General features: G+C 36.3%; 1 protein-coding gene across 1 annotated transcript in view; it reads left to right on the top strand.

Moving 5' to 3' along the window:
- Trhde (thyrotropin releasing hormone degrading enzyme) overlaps positions 1–25,767 on the top strand; it is a 468,335-nt gene that overhangs the window by 431,117 nt on the left and 11,451 nt on the right. The window contains exon 16 of the mRNA XM_008834550.2: positions 24,782–24,949. Coding sequence (XP_008832772.1) covers positions 24,782–24,949 — 168 coding nt within the window. The remainder of the gene's footprint in view (positions 1–24,781; positions 24,950–25,767) is intronic.

Here is a 25,767-nt window from a genome sequence, read left to right as displayed (position 1 = left end):
GTTGTTCTTATGTCTTTTCTAAACTAATGTATATGTTCACAGATAAATATTAATCATTGGTACAGTGATAAAATTTTCAGTGTGAATGTTATTCAGGTTTTTATGCTAAGTGCTGAGAAATTGTATACATAAGTATGAGGGGTGGGGATACAGACAAGCGGGTAAAACACTTTCTGTGCAAGCATAAGGACCTGAGTTTGAATCCCCAGCATTCATGGGAAAAGCCGTGGATGGTTGCTTGTCCTTGAAACTCTAGTGCTGTTGGGGGAGCCAAGACAAGAGGAGCAGTAGAAACACTAAGTTCTGGACTCATCAAGAGTCCTGTTTCCAGGGGAATAAGACAAATAGAGATGAAACAGGATGCACGACACTTTCCTCTGACCTCCAAGTATGTGTAAACAGGCATATCTACCCCACTGTACATGTGCATATATACCACACACATATGTATACCCTATATCACACACATTCACAGACTTTCATAAATGCAAAATTTTTAAGGAATAAATATATGAGAATAGAAAGTGTTTCCTTACAATAATATGAAACAATTCTTCATAATGTTCCCAAAATTTTCACCAAGCATCAAATAGTAATCAATTATGAAAGCTTAATTACTTGATAACTTGGACCTTTCTTTGAGTTTTATGAATACAAATAATTTAAAACCCAAAATTATATTTTAAAAAATATCAACACCAATACTGAGAATTTTCTCTTCACCACTGCAGTACCATCCACTTTTGGAAGATCAAACATAAGTGAGAATTATTTTCCTCTTAGGTGGTAGAGTGAATGGAAGGGTTTTTATGAGAGGAAAATAAACTGTTTGGAAACTTGGTTCCTGTAATGTACCTCAAAGCTTCCCTTACTGCTGAGGTATAAGCATATCACACTGAATTAGTGTATGGTAGTAACCGAAAGAACGAGAAATAAAAGCTTGTCCCAACAGCACACATAACACAGGTGATCAAACCAGGAAGAGCTGGATGTAACTGTGATGTGAGTTGTGGCCCTTGAAATTTAATATCCATTGGGATATAAGTTTGCTTTATTTTTCTACCAATCTTCATGAAAGTCTCCAGTTTTCATTTTATAAACCCTCTTCACAACAAAGGTAAAGACTTTTACCCACTTTCTTAAAATATAGATATGGCCATAGATACAGATATGTAAATAGCATCTAGTCTAAGATTTCATGCCTTGAATGTACACATACAGATATCCCTGGGAATCTTATACAATTCTTAATTTAATTTTTATTCATTTCCCTTTAAAATATACAGCTATTTGTGCTCTATTAAGTATTATAAAGTAGGCAGTATATATCTTATTTATAAAGTTTCTGTAGCTTTCTTACATGAATATAAATATTTTACATAGAATGCTAATTTACTAGTTTGCTAAAACTGCTTGCATAAGTCATGTATCTCTTTACCTCCTACTGATCTCTGGCATATTAATATTTATTTTTCATCACAATGTCAGAAATCATTTATTTTTTTAATTTCTAAGGTCTTAAGAAGGATGATAATTTTAAAAGTGGTAATATTGGCAGACCTCTCTGCACTACAGCAGAGTAAGTCAGAGACCTTAGCAGACAGCCTGAGAGTGCTAGATCTGGCTTCTTCCTGGGGTAGGTGCTGAGAATTCAGCAGACCCCCTGTGAGCACCTGGATCTGGCCTCCCAGTAGGGAACTTCCCAAATTATGTTCAGAGTTCCTGAGTCTACCTGAATGGAGCCTGACTTGGGCCTCTGTGGGAGCTCCTGAGTAGCTGAACTGAAACCATCACTTCCCTCCAAAGTAAAATTTGAGAGAAGAACCTGAAACCTAGACCAACCAACTCTACATACCCAATAAGAAAACAACTAAGGTATACCAATAATATAAACATATGCAGACTTCAACTCAACAAAAGAAGGCTTGATTTTCATACCAGAATTACAAACAACAAAAGAAAATCCACATGCCAAAATCACAAAGAAAAAACAATAAAATGGAAAACCAAAACAGTATTTTTCCACAAAACTCCACCAGTAATGCAGAAGAGTTCTACAAGGAGAGTCCCTTACAGATAACCCAGGACACAGAATTTAAAAGAACAGTCATAAACCTGATCAAGGAATTCAATAAATTTAAAGAACACACAAACAAACAAATCAAAGAATCATGATAGCGACAAACTTCTGAATGAATTCACAGAAGACATAGAAACATTGAAGAAAACTTGGGCAGAATTGAAGAAGGAAGTGAAAGACTCAATAAGCCAACTTGAAATAGCAGGAGAAAGCCTCATCACTTGAATGAATGAAATTGAAAACAGAATATCGACACTGGAGGATAAAGTTGAAGAACTAGATAGTTCAAGCAAAGATTATGTAAAATTTAAAAAACCACAGGAGATTTGAGACACCATGAAAAGGCCAAATCTACATATCATAGTCATAGAAGAAGGAGAAGAATTTCAGGTTAACAGTATTGACCAGATCTTAAACAGAACTGTAGAAGAGAATTTCCCCAAATTAAGGAAAGACAACCCCATACAAATACAAGAAGCACAGAGAAAACCAAATAGACAGGACCAGAATAGAAACTCCCTATGGCATATCATAGTAAAAACACTAAGTGGACAGAACAAAGAGAGAATACTGAGAGCTGCCAAAGAAAAACGACAACACACATATAAAGGAAAACTTATCAGCATTTCACCTGACTAATCAATGTAAACTACGAAAGCCAGAAAATCCTGGACCAATGTATTTCCATTTCTAAAGGACCATAGATGTCATCCCAGAATGGATTAAGAAACAAACTCCATCTTTCTGCTGTCTGCAAGAAACCCAACTCACCTTCAAGGACAGGCACTACCTTAATGTGAACGGATGGAAAAGAATATTTCAAACAAATGGCATTAAGAAACAAGCAGGAGTTGCAATTCTAATATCTGATAAAATAGACTTCAAACTAAAAGTAGTCAGAACAGATAAAGTGGGTCACTTCATTACAATCAAGGGAACAATTAACCAAGACAATATTATAATCCTGAACATACATGTACCAAACTCTGGTGTACCCAAACTCATAAAAACAACACTACAGGACTTTAAGATACAGATTAACCCCAACTCAGTAACAGTAGGGGACTTCAATACCCAACTATCTCCATTAGACAGGTCAATGGGGCAAAGAATAAACAGAAAGATGTCTGAAACAAATGCTACCATATATCAAATGGGCCTAACAGACATCTGAATATTCCACCCAAGCACCAAAGAACACTTTCTATTCAGCGCCCTATGGGACTTTCTCAAAAATTCACCACATACTGGGGTACAAAACAAACCTCAGCAAATACAAAAACAATGAAAAAATTCCATGCATTCTATTAGACCACAATGCAATAAAGCTTAAAATAACACTGGAAGAAGCCTTAGTACCTACATGAACTCAAGGAGATTAAACAACACATTCATGAATAATTAGTGGGTCAAAGGAGAAACTAAGAAAGAAATAAAGAATTCCCAGAATTCAACAAAAAGGACAATACAGCACTACAAAACCCCTGGGACACTTTAAAAGCAGTCCTAGGAGGGAAGTTTATAGCTCTAAGTGCCTACATTAAAAAAAAAATCAGAAAAAGCACAAATAAATGACTTAACATTGTAACTCAAGACTCTGGAAACTCAAGAACAAATGAAACCCAAACCCAACAGAAGAGAATAACAAAAGTCAGAACAGAAATTAATGAAATAAAAACAAAGAAAACAGTGGAAAGGGAAGAGCTGGTTCTTGAAAAAATAAACAAGATAGACAGACCTGTAGCCCAGTTAACCAAAAGAAAGAAAGAGCAAATCCAAATCAACAAAATCAGAGACAAAAGGGGAAACATCACAACAGACACCCAAAAGATCCAGAACATTTTAAGGGAATACATTAAAAACCTATACTCTATTAAATTTGAAAAGCCAAAAAAAAAAATGGATGGGTATCTAAATCATGGAAACCATCAAAGTTAAACCAAGAAGAGATCAACAGTTTAAACAGACACATAACATATAAAGAAATAGAAACAGTAATACAAAACTGCTCAACTGAAAAAAATGCCCTGGCCCAGATGGATTTACAGCAGAATTCTACCAGACATTTAAAGAAGAATTTCAATACTTCTGAAATTATTCAAAAAGGTAGAAGCAGAGGGAGAACTCCCAAATTCCTTCTATGAAGCCAGCATCACTTTTATATCAAAACCAGGTAAAGACACAACCAAAAAAGAAAACTACGGAACCATATCCTTAATGAACATAAATGCAAAAATTCTCAACAAAATACTTGCAAAACTGCATACAGATGTACATCACAAAGATCATTCACCATGATCAAGTAGGCTTTATTCTAGAGATGGAGAGATGGTTCAATATACCACACTAATAAACACCATCAATTATATAAATGGATTAAAAGGCAAAAACCACATTGTCATCTCAATAGATTCAGGCTTTTGTCAAAAGGCTTTTGAAAAAATTAAGCATTCATTCATCATGAAAGTTCTACAGGGAATTGGACTGGAGGTAACATACCTTAACATAATTAAAGCTATATACCACAAACCCACAGTCAACATCATTCAAAATGGGGAAAAAAAACTGGAAGAAGTCCCATTAAAATCAGGAACCAGACAAGGATGTCCACTATCTCCACTCCTTTTCAATATAGTGCTTGAAACTTTTGTTAGAATAATAAGACAAGAGAAGGAAATTAAAGGAGTACTAATTGGAAAATAGAGGTCACATTATCCCTTTTTACAGATGTTATGATACTATACCTAAGAGATTCCAAAAATTCCACCACAAAACTCCTAGAACTGATCAACACGTTCAGTAAAGTGGCAAGGTACAAAATTAATCTACAAAAATCAGTAGCCTTTACATATAGAAATAACAAGCTTTTGGAGAAAGAGTACAGGGAAACCCTCCCAGTCACCATAGCTGCAAAAAAAATCTTGGAATAAACCTGACCAAAGACCTCAAAGATCTCTACAATGAAAATTTTAAATCTTTAAAGAAAGAGATTGAGGGAGACACTAGAAAATGGAAGGACCTCCCATGCTCATGGATTGAAAGAATTAATACTGTGAAAATGATCATCCTATCAAAAGCAATATATAGATTCAGTGCAATCCCAATCAAAATCTCCATGACATACAACACAGAATTAGAAAAATGCATCCTTAAATTCATATGGAGGCACAAAAGACACCAGATAGCCAGAGCAACCCTGAGCACAAAGACCAACGCTGCAGGGGATTACTATACCAGATCTCAAAGTATACTACAGAGCTATAGTCATAAAAACAGCATGCTACTGGCACAAAAATAGACACGTAGATCAAAGGAACATCACTGAGGACCCAAACCTGAGTACACGCAATTTCAGTCACTGATATTTGACAAAGGTGCCAAGAACACACAATGGAGGAAAGACAGCATCTTCAACAAATGGTGCTGGCAAAACTGGATCTCCACCTGTAGAAGAATGAAACTAGATCCTTATCTTTCACCTTGTACAAAATGGATCAAAGACCTAATGTGAAACTGGAAACCCTGAAACTCTTAGAAGAAAATATGGGCAGCAACCTACAAGATATAGGTGTAGGAATGGATTTTCTAAATCAGACACAAGTTGCTCAGGAATTAAGGTCAACAATCAACAAGTAGGGCCTAATTAAACTAAAAAGCTTCTGTACAGCTAAAGAAGCAATCAAGAAAGTGAAGAGAAAACTCTAAGAATGGGAAAAAAATCTTCACCACTGATATCTGACACAGGTTTAACATCCAGGATATATAAAGAACTCAAAAAACAAAGAAGTGAGAAACCAAATGATCCAATTAAAAGATGGGCTAAAGATCTAAACAGAGAATTCTCAAGGAAAGAAATAAAGATGGCTAAGAAGCATCTTAATAAGTGTTCAACATGGTTAGTAATTAGGGAAATGCAAATTAAAACCACCTTAAGATTTCACCTTACCCCAGTCAGACTGGCTAAGATCAAGAGAATAAATGATATCAAATACTGGTAAGGATATGGATAAAGGGAACCTCTCATTCACTTTTGGTGGGAGTGCAAATTTGTGCAAATCTGTTTTCCACTATGGAAAACAATGTGGATAGAACTCTTAAAAAACTAACAATGAATGTACCATATGACCCAGTTATACCACTCTTTGGCATATACCCAAATGATTCATCCTATTGCAGAGACACTTGTACAATGATATTTGTTGCTGCTATTTTCACAGTAGCTAAGAGTAAGCTAAGTGCCCCTGAACAGACGAGTGGTTAATGAAAATGTGGTACATTTACACAACGGAGTTCTACTCAGCAATAAAGAATTAGATAATGAAAGTTGCAGGTAAGTGAATGTATCTAGAAACTGTTATACTAAGTGAAGCAACACAGACTCAGAAAAACAAAAGATGTATGTTCTCCCTTATTTGTGGGTCCTAGCACCAAATCCTTAGATGGAATCCCACTGACATGGGCCAACAGTCCATGGAAAACATAATGCAAAGACCCGAATGTTCAGTGCTTTGCCATAATGGGGGGAAGATCATCCCATATCAGGAGAAAGATCATCCCACACCTATCACCCCCTCCAAGGCTCAAGGACTTTTGTGGGAGAGGTTGGCGGAAAGAACGTAAGAGCCTGAGGAAGGGATGGAGTGTTAACTGGAAATGTCCTCCCACCACTATGCCAACAAGCTATAGCCACATCTCCTTCCCACACTTGTCAAGGCACAGAGGGGAGAGTCAGTAACCCCTCCCACACAATCAGTAAGCCTTAGCTGCATGTGGGGGAGGTGTTAAGTATATACAAGTGGAGAATGTAATAAGGAACCTCTCCCACCATTTTGTGCAGCTGTCGGGAAGTCACAGGATCTATGTTTGGGTATGGACTTTCCAGTGCAGCTGTAAACGGGGGATGGAGGTTGTCCAGCCTTCTGTCAATAATCCCCTACCCTATGTTCTGTTAACAAGCCAATAAACTAATTAGGATTTTCAAAAAAAAAAAAAAAAGAATAAAAAATGTGGTAATGTTTTCAGTCAGTTAAGTAGCTTAAAACTGACCTGTATTTTATTTTTTAATATTTTACTTACTATATTTATTTTTTATGCATATGAGCATATTGCCTGAATGTTTGTAAATGCACCATGTTGTGCAATGACCACAGAGATCAGAAGAGTTGTCTGATCCCTTGGAACTGGTGTTATCGATGGTTGTTAGCTGTAGCATGGGTGCTGGGAACAAAATCGGGGTCCTCTGCCAGAGAAGCCAGTGCTTTTAACCACAAAGAGACATCCCTAAGCCCCTGAACTCTATTTTAGTCATTCACATTTCCTTACATGTGGAACAGATTAACATTCTACACTTATTCTATCTGGATAATATCTTTATATATAAAGTTGTTTTTTATGCACTCAAGCACCTATTTTTTTTTTTTTTTTTTTTGTCTTTTTGAGACAGAGTCTGCTTGTAGCCCCAGCTGGCCTGGACTCACTATGGAGACCAGGCTGGCTCAGTCTCACGGAGATCTACCTCCCTGAGTGCTGAGATTAAAGACTGAGGCCAACAAGCCCAGCTTCCCACTTTGCATATTATGAACACACCTCATAGCGAGCTGTGTGCATGTCTCCTGATTTCACAAATTCCCTACAAATTCCAATTGAAATCTTTTTTATAGGTGTATTGCATCCTTGTTGAGGTAATGTGGAAAAATACGCTGGATAAATTACAGGGCTGTTTACAATGCAGAAGTGAAAACACATTCAGCTAGTATTCCCCAATGTATTTTTCTCCCACCTGATTTATATGATTGAAGAAAAAAAAAAAAGGGCAGTTGCTTGCCTGGATTCACCTTTCCGCCCTAGGAATTTTATATTTCCAAAGTAGTAAGGAGTCATATTGTGTATGATAACAGAAGCGCAAAGGCTTAGAATTAGACCATGATTGTCTTAAGGCAGTATGTGCTAAGATACCACTGGCATTCACAACATCAAAATCATGATCATTACCGATAGATCATAATCAATTCTTCCATTTTGTCTTGAAGGCTAAGAAAAATAGTCTTTACCATACTGCATTCTTCTTTGTGAAGACTGTGATGTCACAGGGTCTACATTTGAATGATGGGAATCTGTTTAATAGAAATTTGAGTTTTAACTTTTAGCTCTAATCCTAAAATAGCTTTGGCATAATTTCAATAGCTATATGTATACTTAGTTACCTAGGATTAACTAAAAGTATTTTAGTTCTTATTTCATATACCAAATATATTCTAAACTTTGCCACATATAGCCATCATGCTTAAAAGATATCAGGAGGATATCTTTTTAAAAGATATGAGGGGGATAAGATGAATTCAGCCTCACCACATGGTGGGCTGATGAACATGCTAATCAGATGTCACATAAACAATATCCAACATTCACAGTGATGAATTTCCAAATGGAAAGTAGACAAGAAAAGGACAGCTTGCCATGTTTGTGAGCTGTACTTTCCAGCAGACCTGTAGTTGACCTGATAGAAACAGGAATAAAAATCATTTTAATGTGATTAAGAAGAAAAGGTTGTTGACAGCAAGCAACAGTACATAAAAATAAAGTCTTTCATCAACCTCTTTTCACAAGATTAGATTCTAAGGATTTTGTTTCTCTGATTGGGCAGAATCTAAACTGACATAAGAACCTTCTCTAAAAGTTTCTTCCTTTTTTTTTACAGTTAATCTGCTTGTTTTGGTTTTATTTGCTGAGCAAGCAAAAATATTAGTTAATTGATTATGCTTCTTCGTCAAAGCTTTAGGGGGCTCTTCTAAGACAGGAGCACATTATAAAGAAGCACTCTGCCAAAGCTATTAGAGGCAGAAGTGAATAGCATATGGAATACAATAAGAACATTGCTGTGAATTCATTTGTTAAGCTGGAAATCTTTTCCAGTAATCAATAAGTGCTATCAGATTTAGCATTTATAGAAGAGTAGGTCTTCATACTGGAAGATTATTTAAATAATGGCTATATCTAACTATAGAAAAGGAATTTGTAAGTCTTCTTTACCTTAAGCTTCTCTGGAATAACAATGAAAGTGCCACTTTTCCTTTCTACATGGAAAAGTTAACAAATGCTGGCTTAGTTCAGTCTATCATGGGCTACATGGCTGATTGACCCAGTTGAAGAGCTAACTAATCTGATATATTTTCTTATAGTCACTCTTAATATTTAATTTGAATATGTTAATTAATGATTCCATATTCTAATTAAAATGCGCAAATACTTTACACTTATTTCTTCTCTCAACACTTTGGGCTTCTTTTTAAACATTTTACTTTAAAAATCCATTACTAACCATACACAGAGGCAAATATTCAAATAGTATTTTTTCAAGGCATTTTAATTTTTACAGAAGTATGCTTTTTGAAGGTGACTTGATTTAATTTAAGTTTTTTTCTTTACAGTGTAATTAGTTTTTCCTCATTTATGCCAATAGTAATTTTCTTATTGTGCTAGTATTGTTTACCTAATATTATATGGATGTCAAGCATAATATTATTGAGCTGTCATGTCATCTATCAAAAATATGCTTATTGATTAATTATAGAATAGCCTTATTTAGGCAGCCTGTTTTACACAAAACAAATGTAAAATGGATATGGATTTACATGAACAATTCAGGGAGTAATGCTGATTAAACTTATAATAGTAATCGTTATTTATTAAGCAAAACTTGATCACAAACATGTAATTTCCAAGACATTCATACTCAAAGTTAAAGTAAATAGATTATACTGACAGATTCAGATACATTGATTATAGGCTCATTGCAATGACTGTCAACCACAAGATATTTCTAGCCAGGTGTGCTGGCACACACCTTTAATCTCAGCACTCAAGAGGCAGAGGAAGGAAGATCTTTAGGAGATTGAGGCCATCCTAATCTACATAAAGTCCAGGCTAGCTAAAGCTACATTTAGACCCTGTATCAAAAATAAAAGATTTTTTTAAATATTTCAAAACAATATAAGCACTAAGCATTGTCACCATCACTAGGGGAGTTAAAAACACCAGCATTCCTTTTGGTTATCCCCCTTGTGATTCATTAGAGCCTATAATTGATTGAATATATATAATTCACTCTAACTGAAAGAAAAAATGAAAATAATTTTCGATTCTCTTAATGATAGTGAAGCATTTATTTACATCATAATCATGATTAAATGTATAAATATCAAATATTGTGTAAAGCATATCTTAAAATATCTGAAAGATGAGAAAGAACTTCGATGGCTTCTAGTTTACTGGCAATCTTAGAAGAAATAAAGGCACATACATACACTGTCATTGGTTGAATTGTAACTTTGAAAGATAATTCCAAATTCCAAACACTATTTTTAAATATAGACTTATTAGAAATAAGGTCTTTGCAGAGGTAATTGAGTTAAAGTTCTCAAGATTAAGTCATTCTGGAGTTAGAGAGGGCACTCATCTAATGAGGAGTGCATCCTTGGAAGAGACAGAAAAGAAGATGCAAAGACTCAGACTGAATTACATAAAGATAGAGATGGAGATTGCAGTGGTTCCATAATCAAGGGACATGAAGGAACTCTGGCATGACCAGAGTGGGACAGAGACATGTGATAGATTTTTCTCTTAGAATCTCCAGAAATGTCCATTCTTGCTGAGCTTCAGACTTCTGCCTTTATACTCATAGGAAAAGCTTATGGTAAGTTGTCACAGAAAAATCCCAGAAAGCTAATTCATGTACCTTCCATCTCTGCTTCATATTAAAAACTTGTTTTGCATTCACTAGTCTATAGTGCTGTTCCTTTGGTAGTATACAAAAGAGATATTACAAATTAAACTTTGAAATTTATCTGATGTTATCCTTTGTAAGATTCTTATAAAAGTTAGGTAGAACAATGCAGAAATGGCCATTTCTTCTGGTCGTTCACAAAATTCACATGCTGTCTCTTTCTCCTGAGTACTTTCTTTTCCCCTCACCTGTGGACCCTTTCTACTTTTCTGCCTTTCACAATTACTTCAGGATATATACTCACATCTAAAGACTCTGAGTTAGGATCCACAAAGGAGAGAACGTGTCTGTCGCTTCTTCTTACTGAGTCTGGGTTACCTCCCGCCACCGACCCAGTATGTAATTTCTTATTATATTCTAAATACTTTTCCTTGTAGTCACAGATAACTATAGCTCCCACCACTCATCAAAGAAAATTCTTTTTGCAATAGATGGAGACTATACAAAATTCCATGCCGGATCAAAATACAGACAATACAGGACTGTATGGCGCCTAACCCCAGTGCAACTCCTACACATAATGCTCAGGGAACACTGTGGGAGAAGAACAGAAAGATCGTAAGAGCCAGAGTAACAGGGCATCTGTTGCTAGATGAGTCACTCTCGAGAACTGATGGAGGACGACACACCACAAGATGAGTCACTCTAAACATAAGGAGCTGTACTCATGAAATCTCCACAATATGTTTTCCTAAATAATACCTGCTTAATGACAAAACTAATCCACATGCAAATGTGGATGGAGGAAATGTCACAATATCCCACTTGTAGATGAAGACCTCCAATGTCTTCTGAGTTAGGGAGAATCAGTTTTCTTCAGGGACAAGCTCTCTGATAGACTTTCTAATCCCAAATAGTTATCCCTAAAACATGCATATATGAAGATTATTAAATGGGCTCAGTACATAATATACATATATATGTATGTATGTATGCGTGTATGTGTGTATATGTAACAATAATAGTTCAAAGAGGACAAGAAATTGAGAGAGTAGGAGAATGTGGAAGGAATTGGAAAGGGTGTAGGGATGGGTTGGAAATGATGTAAACACACTACTGATGTATGAAATTCTTAAAAATAATAACATTTTAAATTTAAAGATCCATACTATGTACAATCACCAGCTGTACTATGGGATTTTTTTTATTGTCTGAATTTAAAATATGACAGGAGTGCTCCATAACTAAAAGGTAGAATAATGGGTAGAAAACTTCCTAAAATAGTAAGGAAACCCCCATTAATTTACTTTCAGAATTTATTCAGTTAAATGTACTTAGAGTTTAATTCACTTTCCAATTAGTGTTTTTATAATTTTGAAATCAAAGAAGCATATTGAAGCTATTTCTACTTAACTTTCATGTAAGAATTATCATTTCTTCCTGAAATACAGAGTCAACACTCGGTGTGTGCACTGTTTTCTCACTGTCACAGAAACATGAAGTGCAGTAGCTGGTACATGTCAGTAACATGTGCACATGCACATTTCCAATTCAGATATTCCAGTTATTCCACAAAATATTGAACTTTTGTATTTTCTTCAGTTACGGCATCTCTTGATGTGAAGTGTATGTATTGGCTTAATTTGTAACGTTTTCGTCTGTTCATGCTGTCTTCTCCCTTTTTTGAGAATCCAAGTTGTTTTGCTTTTAAAAATTTTATATTATTTCGTTGGACTAGACTCTTTATATAAAATTTAAATGAGTATCCCTGATCAGATGCAATTATATAAAATCTTATTCCTTTAAATACAAACGTGTATGAAATTTAGCACACACGCACACACACACACACACAGTAGATTTTCCATGTACAAATAATAGGAATGTCAGTATATATTTCAGTAAGGCTGTTGATCATTTCAATTTGATATGTATAAGAATTTTTCTAATTTAATAAACTACACCATTTTATTTTATACTACATTTATCAATTAAAATTATGCAAACCTGTAAGTCACATTTTGTAAACACACACAGAGGAGTAGCAGCATTTGTTTTTCCAAAATAAGATTCTTTTTTGATTGAGGACATTTCAAGTGAGAAAAAAGCATTATTTATCTGTTCTCATGACAGCTTTGTTGTTATGCCAAGAAATTAATTTAAGATAGTTCTTCCAGGCTGGGGAATCAGCTGACTAACCTGGGAACCCTTGAAAGCTCTAACAATGTAGGTAAACTATATTTGCACAGATAATTATTTGAAGTGTTTTGCTAGAAATAATAAATCTGTGTAATTTTTGAACTTTTCTTTGAAGACTACAAAAGATGATGGCCATTGCTATGCATTACAAAATGCTATTTGTTGAGGGAGAGTGAATGTGTTGCCAGGAGTTTTCCCAGATACTCGAGCTCAAACCAAAATTGGACCAGTATTGCTGATGCAGTTGTTGTTATAATGGAAGTGGGCTTTTCACCATTCATCTTTCATCTTCACAGTTAAGCTAAGGTACTTTATTTCTAATTATTGTGATTCAGACAAGACCATTAATATTTTTTGTGTACAGACTTCATAATTGAGAAAACATTTAGATTTATAGTGCCCTGCACAGAGCTGGGTGAAGAAAAATCCACACATCTACTGAGAAGAGGAGAGGAGATGAAGGCTGTGGATAGCAGGCAGGCAATGCTCAAGAGACTATTTGTATCAGTTTTAACTCAGGTATCTATAAATAGGGAAATTTCTCAGCAAGTTCACAACTACTACTACAACTGTGTACTGTTTTAAATTATGCTGTGTTCTTACAGCTTTTTATATTCACAGCCTGATGCTCCCTGTTTTATGAGTCATCATAGAATTGTTAATTTTTCTACTTTTATTATAAAGCATTTGTGATCTCTACTGGGAGCAATTGATTCTGGATGTATGGCAAGAAACTCATACAGGTTGTACGATGTGAAATGCTAACAATTGTTCTAAGCTTTCCAGCGGAATGCATTTAAGATACTGGCCAAAGAAAAACTCAGAGAAATTCTCCTTTAGCTGTTTACTCTTTGGTGCTTTGCATTTTCATAAGGTCTTTGCCCTTCTGTTCTTTGTCACTGACAAGTGCCTTTGCCTTTCTGTGCAGTTCTCACTACTGTGCCTATTTTGACCTTTCTTTAATCTCTCTTTTTTGTGTTATTCTATTTAAGGTTGTCTGGGTCCCCCCCTCTCCCTCTCTGTGGTTTAGCAATTATATTTTAATAAATGGATTTATAACCCATTTCTTGCTCTCCCTGGCCACCTAGTTGCATGGCTACTAGAAAAAAAAATACTCTATACCATATACATATGCATATTTGTGTGTGTGTGAGTGTGTGGTTTAAATATGAAAAAATAACAATATACAATAATTAAAGTGAAAGTCTTTTTCAAAGAAAAAATTCTTTAATTTTTAAAACCACTTAAAAGTTGAGTTCAGTCATATTAAAACATAGTTACTATGTGAAGAGTAAAAACCTCATCACCAGCAGCAGTTCTTTTCCTTTTCATCTAGAAAGAGCTGCACACACCACTTTCTGACATGCAAAATTAAAATTTCAAGAAGTATTGAACATCATCTCAGAACACATTCAGATCTTTTAAACATATTTGTTCTCTTCACCACGAGGTTTCTACAGTGCTGTTCTTCGCGGTACAAAGGCCACGGCAGTTTTTGAAGTGGTTTTTCTTTGTTCTGTTGTTTTAGTATTCCTTTTTGTTATGGTTAAGGTTCAATGGGAATGAGAAAATCTTGCACAAAAATGAGAGAACTTTCCAGAGAAAGGCTTCCTAGCTACTGTGTGAAGGGTGCTTTGTTAATGGTCCTGCTGCTCATAGCCTTTACACTGGCACTGGCTGCACATTTCAGGCAGGTTTCTGCTCCCCTGCTTTGGTGAGGGGGGGTATGGTAGAGATTCTTAGTAACAGTGTTCTCTTTGGCTTCCAGGGTTGTAATATGAATTCCCAGGGACATGATATTTGATTGGCAAGTGTCAGGAATATTAGCTCTGATTATAAAAGTACATTTTATGTTCCTGCATTAAACTTGATATTTTAAAAAAACAATTTATTTTGGTTTTAATTGTTTAAAATTATTTATGGTTACTTAAAAATTTCCATTACTCATTTGGTAAGGATAAGAATATTAACTGCTATTTCATCCAAAAATATTGGCGCTAGGATGATTGCCAAGTTGGTGATATGTTTGCCTTGTAAGCAAGAGGAGTTGTGCTTGGTTGATCCTGCCACTCACATACCAAAAGGCCAGCCATGCTGGTGCATATTTATAATCTGATACTAAGAAAATGGATAAAGGCAGGTTACAGACTAACCAGGCCAATGAAAGATCCTATCGATAAAACAAAGGAAAACCACCGCCACCACCACAACAACAAACCCAAGCTTGATGGAACCTGAAATGACAGCTGAGGTTGTCCTCTGTCCTCCACATGTTTATACACATAAGAACACACACACACACACACACACACACGCACGCGCGCGCACGCACGCACGCACGCACGCACACACACACGCACACACACCTCACACTGATAAAAGAAGTTAAGAGGAGGAGAGTCCTTCTGTTTTGTGACAGTCCTCTGTGCCCCTAGCCCTGATTTGTGTACACGTACACTACAGAGATTATCTCGCTTCACCATTGTAACAGTCCTGTCTCAGGAGATGAATGAATTGGCAGGTGAAGTCACAAATTTTTTCTAAACAGTTTTAAGCTTTATTCAAGGAGGTGTTCTTAGCAGCAGACAAGTGGCAGAAGAACAACACAGGGCAGGAGGCAGAGGACACTGCGAACAAGATCGACCTGCGTAAATGCAGGTTGTTTTTCAGCTTGCTCCTTTAGCTTCATGGAATGTCTGCCCAAGAAGAGGAAAGAGAACAAGTGCTCTTAAAGCACAAGAAGATTTGGAGCATTGGCAATGAAGCCTCAACCAAAGCTTTTCATTTTCAGAGCAGATAAATTATCTTTCAAATGGGTAAATTCATTGTTCATTAATTAAAATTAATTAAATGTTGGGCTGAAATCCATATGAATGGCATATGAAATGTTCCTGAGATGAGAAAGTGTTGAGAAATCAGCTCCCATTTTGAGCAACATTTCTCATTGTCTTTGAAAATAATTAAATCCACATTTCAATGTTAACACAGTCACTACTGAAAAGACTTGTACTGACAAGAAGGGACTTTAGAACCCATGGACTTTAGCCCTGTCCAATTAGGAGGAAAAACGAAGCTCAAAGCAATGACCTTGACTCACCCAGACTCAAGGCAGCCACTGCCCAAAGTGGTTCCAGGGAACCTGCCTAGAAATACATGCATATCTTGATTAATTACTTCTTCAGTAAATGCATATTTTCTTTGAAAGATACTTTAAGATTTAAAATTTAAATCAGTAGTATTATGTCTGAATATTCAATAGAATTTTTATATACTGGATATATTTTATTTAATAACAACAGCCTTGGTTTTATAAGTGTAATTATACATTTAATTAGTTCCAAAGTAGTAGCAAAAGTTATTTAATGACTGAACTATAAATGTATGAGTTAACTAAAAACTAGCTACCAGGAAGCCCAGACCTTGAGGTCAGGTTGTTATGCTCCTGTTCGACTTTTCAGTCTTTTTTTCCTATGAACACATTGTTATTTTAAATTTTTACAAATTTTTAATTAAATTTATTAATTAAACTTATCATTTGACAATTTTGGTATGTATATAATGCATTCTGATTACTCTTACTCCCACACTCTCTTATCTCCCTCCCAGCTACCCCATTTCCCCATCCCACCCCCTGTTCCCCCACTCATCCCATCCCCACCCCCACCATGTCCAATCTTCCCTGAAAGTCCCTCTTCCACTTCATGGATGGATGTGGAAATATTCATTGGAGTCTGGTGGGCTCACTGCACACAACAGAAGACAATAACTCCCATTCCCCAGGACCCATCATTATCTAACAGTTTGTCAAGGAAAGATAGGGCTTCATGAACCTTTGTGAACAGAATCCCAGTTGCTCAGGAGCTAAGGCCCACAACTGACAAGTGGGACCTTGGTTTTCATACATTGTATTATGTTTTAAGATTCAAAACAATGGGAATTTTCATATATATTTATGTATATATATATATTCTATTTTAATATACTCTTATGTTAAATGTTAATTTGTAATACTCTCAGTTTCCAACTGTAGGATAACCTTAGCCAGTTCCTAATCTTGTATGAGTTCAGATTTTTTTAAATCTTAGTCATACAACAGTGAAAACTTTTACAACAAAATCTTGTGATTTTCTCAATTATTTGTTATATTTATTCACTTCATAATTCTCATTTATTAACTGAATTATCAACTTACTGTGAGCTAGTCTCATTTTTCATTTCTATGGACTGAATATTTGTGTGCCCTACAGAGTTCCTATGCTGAAATCTTTACCACCACAATGATTATATTAGGAGACACAGTTTTTGAGAATTAGGTCATGAAGTAGAGACCTCACAATGCAATCTTATTAAAAGTGAGCCCAGGGAGTTTGCCAGCCCTCATTCTACCATGGCAATATCAAAGGAGACGTCAGGATTCTGTGCCCTTGAAGAGGGTCCTCACAAGTGTCTTAGTGGTACCCTGCCACAGATTTTAGTCTTCAGAACTGCAATAAAGAAATCTCTGTTGTTCATAAGCCACCTGGTCTACAGTACTTTGTAATACCAGTTCCAACTGACTAAGACAACCATTATTATTTTTTAACTTGGTAAAAATTTTCTTGAAAGAAATGCCTTTATCTTTCTTGCTACTGAATTTTTTAACATCTACCTCCCAAGCGTTTTGTCTTCAGGCCCTTGCCTTTAGCAAGATAAAAAAGTTAAGTATATCGCTGAAATATGAAAACAAATGGTTTCATTCTGATATACTGAATGAAGCATTCAAAATGCTTATCACACAAATGAACTCTATCATAATCCTATTTAAAATGAGAATGGAATAAAAACCATAGTACAAGTTACACTAATTAGGTAATAATTTCTACAGTGTTACTACTCTAAGAAAGATGAAGGCTTTCATTTTGGCTAAGCATGACCCTATTCATCTTCCAAGAAGGTAACTAGGAGAGACTTGCTCAAGTTCAGGCTTGCGTGTCATACTTAAGAGAAGACAAGTACAGCTTTCCTTCTCTGCTGATAGAATTCTGTTAAAAGATTTACTTCTGAGGCAGCAGCAAAAAAGAAATGACCGTGGGGATATCCACATCTTCATAAACAATTTTCATGTTCACTAGGAAGGAGCCCTCTCTCTCTCTCTGTAATCCTGATACCCAGGTCTCTGGGGTCTCATTTGTACCATTCATAACTATGGGTTCTGTGGGTTTCTTAGCTAATGCTTTACAAACAAATGAGCTTTTTCATTTATTCCTAATGACTTTGGTTTGTACAAAGAGATCTTAAACTGTCCCCAGAGCAATCACTTTGCTAAAATGTTATTAGAACATCTTTACAAATTTAGAAACAAAAGGGGCTTCATTAACAATAGAAGTCATTGGGAATTGAAGGCCCGTGGCATATCCAGTACTTACCAATCTTGTTTTATTTTCAGTAATGAGTAAAAATGATCTTGTGAACTATACATTGATCCTTATCTGGCGAAGGGCTAAAGAAGATGAAGAACTGATGGGGTGGGAAGAGATGGTAGGAAATCATACTGTTCTTGGACTAATCAGCTCAGCTTTCACTCTTTGTGAAGACATATGCAATTACATATCCTAGTATCTGCTAATGGAGCCATCTCTTTCCTGGGATTTGGGGGATTTGTTCTAAAGATGGAAGATTTTTTTTCAATGTCTACGGGCTGCAAATGATACATGTAAACAGATGCATGCTTCATTCTTATCACCATCAGAGTGAATGTCTGTGCTATGTTCAGAGGGACAACTACTGACAAGCCTGAAAGCAGACCTGCTACTTGTTGCAAAGTGCAGCCTTTCTCTCGGTTTGCAGCTGCTGATTTTCAATGTAGAAGCTTCTATTCTAGGTGACTTTGCCTTTAAAGGCTTACCCAGGCTACTTAGGTTTGATTTCTTCATAGTACTGACAACCCTAGCTAAAACTCTGTTGCTAGATGTGCTTTCAAGATTTCTTTTCATTGTTCTATGTATGCCCATCTTGTTCTACGTAGAAGGTCCTTAGCTGTACTGCCATCTCATGCCATATTTAGTCACTTGGAAGCTGTGTTTATCAAGTATTACCTCAGGACTGAACACAAATAGCACAAAGTTTATTGTTAGAAACCCAGTCTTGCCAACACCAAGTATTTTTGAAAGATGACTTATTAAATGTTGTTTAAAACTAAAAATTTTAAAATAGTAAGACTTATTACTAATGGGAGAGGGAGAGTAGACCTAACTTACAATCTCTAGATAGGCTGACTAGACTCCAGTGGATGAACTAACACTGAAGGACATCTTGGTATAAATACTTGACAGGATAAGAAGTAACATGTTGGTAGAATGCATGAGGTCTGGTGTGTGTGTGGGTGATGTATGGGGACATGGGTGGGGAGGGGTCTAAATTTGATTAAGAACTGTTGTAGGAAATGTACAAAAGCTCAATAAAACATTTAAAAAATAGTAAAAGTGTCACCTGAGACCAGCTGAATTCTCAGAGAATGATATGTTGGTTGTATTGACATAACTTCAGCTCATTGGTTGGGCTCAAGGCCTAATAATGATACTCCCTTAAAGTTTATAGTGATCTTGGAATGATGTCAGCAATACCATGAAATAAATAAGTTTGGGCCCTTTTTTCCTGTACAAACATACCAAGCCGTGAACAAATGGAAAATTCTTTCTGTGAGGCATCCAGAAACAAATGGAAAGGCTTCAGAACCATTGTAAAGTCAGATTCATTGGAGCCAGGAATGAGATTTGGGATGTGTATTCACCAGAGTTTCTACTTTCTGACCGAACATCACATGACTAGGAAGAGATCCAAGGTTCTATGCCAGTCTCAGAGGAGGAAAACCGTTGTTTCATGCATCTAGTGCTTTTTCTGCACTCAGGGGCCCTCCCTAACAGAGGAATGGTTCCTATCTTTCCTGTATTGGAGCTGTGAAGTACCTGGCATAGTCCATGACTGCTTGAGTTTTAGCACAGCAGATGATCCACTTGCTCAGCACGGAGTAGGCAGATTAAAAGTACAGTTCTCAGTTTCCTCCAAGAAAGGGAAAGATATGATCCTTGTATGTAATGCTCTAATCTCTCAAGACTGCTCAAAGAACTAGCAAATATTTCTCAAAGATGGCCTACTAAAGTCTGCTTTAGAAATACAGTTTTTAAAAAGATAATAGAGATGACAGATGTGAGTAGCTGAATGTTTCTAGTATAATGGTTATACTACTATAACTACAGCTCATTGGTTGGGCTCAGGGATTCACAATGGTACACTCTTAAATAATGAATCCATCTTGGAGCAATCTGTTACCAGTCTTGGAGTTCTGACAGATCTGACAGAATTTGGTTGCTTAAGAGAGTGTGCAGACAGAAGATAGACAGATGGACTAGAAGATACAAGTGTTTCCCTAGTGTTCTGCACAGACCAAATGAGGGAGAAAGTCCAGCTGTTAGCTTTCTTCTCTGGAGAAGAGGAGTTAACCAATGCCCCGATATCACTGGGTCTTCCCCAAAAGTGACAATTTGGTTTACCAGAAATGGAGTTCTTATGCATCTGGTGCAATATAACCACTTAGGGGAGAACAGAGATAGTGGGTTGGACTGTTAGATACCACAGTTTCTCCCCTAGTTCAACAGAGAAAGCACACAAAAGCCAAAGCTCTGTGCTTTTCTCTATGGAGGAAGTGCTTAGTAGAGGCCTTTCAGATTCCTATGGGCCCTTCTTGTATGGGGCTCATCTATGACCTCGGAAAAGAGACTGCTGTGCAGATATCCACTAAGAAAGTAAAGGTAGGAAATGTATTAAGCAAAGGCATTGACACTAAGGAATGATAATCTAGAGACTTACCTTAATATATTGGTTTACCTGATAATTCAAAATAAAAGTCATTAGTATGCTCACTGAATTGAAGAGTAAATGCAAGAAAGAAAAGTGAGAACTTCAACAAAATAGTAAAAATAGTTCAAAGAAGTACCAATAGGCCATAGAAATGAATATCTGAACTAAAAATTCACATCAAGTCTTCAACAGCAGACTGAATCATGCATAAGGATCAGCAAAATTATAGACAAATCATAAAAGCTTAAGAGATTTCTAGAGCACCATCAAGCAGACTGTGTTGGATAGCTTTAGTGTCAACTTGACACACCTGGGTTGAGGGAGCCTCAATTGGGGAACTTCCTCTATTGGACTGGCCTGTGGCCATGTCTGAGGGGCATCTTCTTGATGAGTGATGTGGGAGGGCCCAGCCCACTGTGGGTGGTGCCACCCCTGGGCAGGTGGGCCTGTGTTGCATAAGAAAGCAGGCTGAGCAGGGGCCAGGGGAGCAAGAGAGTAAGCACCATTCCTCCACGGCCTGTGCTCTAGCTCCTTCTACCAGGTTCCTGCCCTGAGTTCTTACCTTGGGCTCCCTGATGAACTATGACCTGGGAGATGTAAGCTAAATAAACCCTTTCCTACCTAAGTTGGTACTGGTCACAGTATTTTGCTACAGCAATGAAGAAACAATCTAGGACACAGACCAATAGAAATATAGAAGTAAAAGAGGGAAAATGTAGAGAGAATGGACCAGAAGGCTGCCTGAAACTACAATGACTGCATCTTCCTTAGCTGTGGATGGAAATTAACACCCAGGACATGAAATACAATGATACCAAGATACACGGTCATCAGAGGCTTTGGTCATCTCTAATTGAAAAATGTTGATACGACTCACAGAACTTTCTCAGCAGTTAAGAACACTGATTGTTTTTGCAGAAGACCTGGGTTTGAATCCCAGCACCCACATGGCAGCTGACAACTATCCGTAACTCCAGTTCCAGGGGATCTGACAGCCTCTTCTGTCCTTTGTGGGCATTGTATGACATGGGTGCACTCACCTACATGCAGGCAATACACATATACACATAAAATAAAAATAAATAAAATATTTAAAAAAGAACTTTCTCAATAAACTGTACAATTTTAAAAACAAAAAATATCCTCTTCCAGCAAAGAGTCCGTTCTGCTACAAAGAGTAGTTCATACACAGATGCCATGCAAACATTAGATTTAGAGAAAAAGAGTAGTTAGATGCAGACTAAAATAAGATTGCTATTCAAGAAACATGGAATTCCAGAAAACATTCTTTTTCAATGCTGATGCCTCTATAGACAGTCTGTCATGTGTTAGAGAGGCCAAACCATGAGTTGATTTGTGTATGTGTCTCAAACAGTACAACTGATGAAACTAGTAGTTGCCACTGAGTTATAGATGAATGGTTCTTTGCTAGCAACCTTAGAAGTGTACTCATGGAATTTCCAGAGAGTGTAGTTGAATATCTAGTTCATCACATTTTTTCCTTTCTCTCTATATATGCTTTAAGTACAATATCTACTTTTATGTGTATGATTGTTTTGCTTCCATGTGTGTATGTGCACCACATATGCTGTGCCTTGTGCCTGTGGAGGTCAGAAGAGGGTATAGATCTTCTGGAATTGAAGTTACAGATGGCTGTGAACTGCCGTATGGGTTCTGCAAGATCAGCAACTGCTCTGAACTGGTTAGCCATCTTTCCATCCCCTCTATGTGTTTTTTGTATATAAAAATGTTAATATGGAGGCTTGCTCTGTAGGCCATGGTAAGCCTTATTCATTGGGCCATATTCTCATCTTCTCTTTCATCGTTAATAGTTGAGTAAATTTCTTTTGGGAAGTAAAGTGTTACTAACCTCTCTGATATTAATTGATGAATTAGTGATTTCAATGTATATGTTTGTTTTGTTTTTTTCTTGTAAGTTTCTATACCAATCTCTTGGCCAAAGTCATACAATTATGTGGTGTTGTCCTCCATATCCTATATTTGGAAGAAATTATTCACCCCCTTTTTTTGTAGCTGCTGCTGCTTTAGAAAATTAGTGAAAACAGGCAATTCATTGTTCTTAGGTTTCACTTACTGAGTACTTTATTCTGAAAGTAGTTACAGTACTTTCCTTAGCAAATTTGGTATGCCCTATGGTATAGGTAACAAAGCTGATCATAACCAGAAGGATAAAACTGTTTAAGCAACTACTGGAAGGATTCCTGTTGGCAACTTCTATGGGTGATCCAGGCTGAGACAGAAAACAAATAAAGGATGTGATGCCCTCTGATTCTTTGGACTATGTCTCTATGTCATTCCCCACCCCCACCCCCTTTTGGTATATTTTTAATTGATTTTTTGTGTATTTAATACATATCATACTCCTCTTTATACCCCCTTCCCCATTGGCACCCTCCTATAACACCCCCTGCCCCCCCACTGGATTTCATGCATTCTGTCATTTGTGTTAAGGTCTATCAAGTCAAGTTCGTGTCCCCAGGCATCCCTCAGAGCAAGTTCATTCGCTGGGGTAAAGTCAGCCTATCTAGAGTCGTTCCCTTAAAGAAGTTCAACTCTTCCTCACCCAGCAGTAATAATCTGCCCAATAGTTCCTCAGCTAAGATTGGGGCTGGTGCCCATTTGCACAGTTCTATGCTGGGATTTTGTCTATTTGAGTTTGCATGGGTCTTGTGCATGCTGTCGCATCATTGCTGTATGTTCATATGAGTAAGAGCTTAGGGGCCTCTAAGACTCTATTTCCATTTTAAACCAAACCAAGCAAATGGACTAATGCTTGATTTCTAAATACTAGTGAGGAAAGGGGTCACTTTCTTGTAAGTAATTCTGCTTAACTGTTTAGTAGAATGAGATTCAGACCCCCCCACACTTGCAGTCACTCAGCCATGCTCCTGCTTTCCAGACCCTGCTTTAACTATACCAATGTCATGACCATCAAAGTTCTAAATATTCAAAAGCATTGTCTCTTTTTATCACGCAGAGAAGACAATCTGCACAGTCACATTCAAATTATTAATGGGAAATGTCAATGAATATTGCAAAAAGGGAAATACAGTTTTCAACTTTTTAAAGGTATTAGAATATTCCTTCAGACGAAGTTTTTAAAGATCCAAAAATTGTGGCTCTTTATAAATTGTATATATAGGAACATGAAGAATTAACATTTAGCAAAAGTATTACTATGTGAAAGTAGATTTGCAGTTTTATAATTTATGAGGCACTGAGCTTAACTACATTCATGCTAATTTTTCCCACTGACTTTTATTTTGAAATCAAAATAATATTTTGGTGTACTTTAATAGTTTTTATAGGCATAGTGGAAAGGCCTTTGTCACTTATGTTTTATTGTTTATCATAAATTTATAATCTTTGTACTTATATTTGAGGAAATTACTTTTAGATGACAATATATTAAAATTTAAAAGAAAATTAATGTTTTCTTATTCAAATAAATTAGTCATCTCATGTTTTTGTCGTCCTCGTTCAAAGCAAAAAGATTCTTGGGGTTTTTTGGTTCTTTGATGATGATCTTGTTATTAGTTTTGTTTAAATATAATTTTAAAAATGGAAACATAGCCTGTCATGTTGGCACAGGCTTGAAATCCCAGCACTTGGAGGCAGATTGAGCCTGGTTTACTTGGCGAGTTCCAGGCCAGCCAGAGTCATATAACTAGACTGTATGTCAAGATAAAAATAAGAACAAAAAATTTAAACTCAATACTTCCTTGGAATAAAAGACATTATTCTGTTCCTGCAGTCAGCAATATGTTTGAGCATTATTACTATATAATATTACGTTCCTTTAGGAGAAATATAATGAGCAAATCATCTTTTTAGAAATTGATTGTAGCAAAGCAACATCTGTCTTTATTTTCAAAATCATGAAGGTTTTAATTAACAGAAAACCACCATGGTTGCTTCTTTAGAATACCACTAAATGTTAGAGACATCGTGTACTGTACAGGAGTTTCACTGCTGGATGAGGATGTCTGGGAGTTCATCTGGATGAAATTCCACTCCACTACAGCAGTGTCTGAGAAGAAGATATTACTGGAGGCTTTAACTTGCAGCGATGACAGGAATTTATTAAACAGGTGGGTCCATTAATTTCCCCAGTCTGTTTTTCTCAATGAAAGGATTATCTGTAATCCACTGTCTAACGTTTAATTTTTATCCTTAAATATATGGCACTGTAAAACTTATCTTTCTAAACATAAGGAAAACTACATATTGACATGACTAAAGCCACTTAACTTGAAACACATTTTTGTTTATGACTAATTATTTTATAAAAATAATGTGTATATCTATCATTATCAAATATAATGTGTGAAACTATCATGATCAAAGGAAACAATTCCTATAAAGAATTTGAAAGGGGAGCAATGTAATCAAATGTAATTTTTGGTTTCACATCCAAAAGACATTTTAAAGTTTAATTATCATTTTTAATAAAAACGCTATGAATCTGATCTCTATTTTATCAACAGACATTGTACTATGCCCAAGGGACTCCAAGATAGTAACCCAGCATAGAACTGGGAAAATAAACAGCAGACCCCAGTCTTATCTAAAGGAATATTGACGATAGATTGCTGCTAGATGAGGAACAGCTGACCTTCCTAAAACAAAGACCTCTAGATAGGCGACTAGATTCACCAGATGGATAAGTAGTGGGGACGCTTGGCAGGGGCAGGGATAACAGAGTATAAGGGCTCTAGTGTGGGGGAGGGAGGCTATGAGAGGGTGCCATCTGGGAAGTGGGTGTATAGTTGAATAAGATGGTTTGGGATGTTCTGTGTGATATACACACAGAGAAAAAAAAATCAACAAATTAAAAAATGTACTATATTTGAGGAGGAAGCATAAAAATTTACATCATGTTAATTAGTAGAGGTGATGAACATTACCA

The sequence above is a fragment of the Nannospalax galili genome, unplaced genomic scaffold (assembly GCF_000622305.1).
Source record: "Nannospalax galili isolate Female #2095 unplaced genomic scaffold, S.galili_v1.0 scaffold76, whole genome shotgun sequence".
NCBI lineage: Eukaryota > Metazoa > Chordata > Mammalia > Rodentia > Spalacidae > Nannospalax > Nannospalax galili.
The sequence above is the reverse complement of the archived record's forward strand: the minus strand, read 5'-3'. Positions and strand labels throughout refer to the sequence as shown.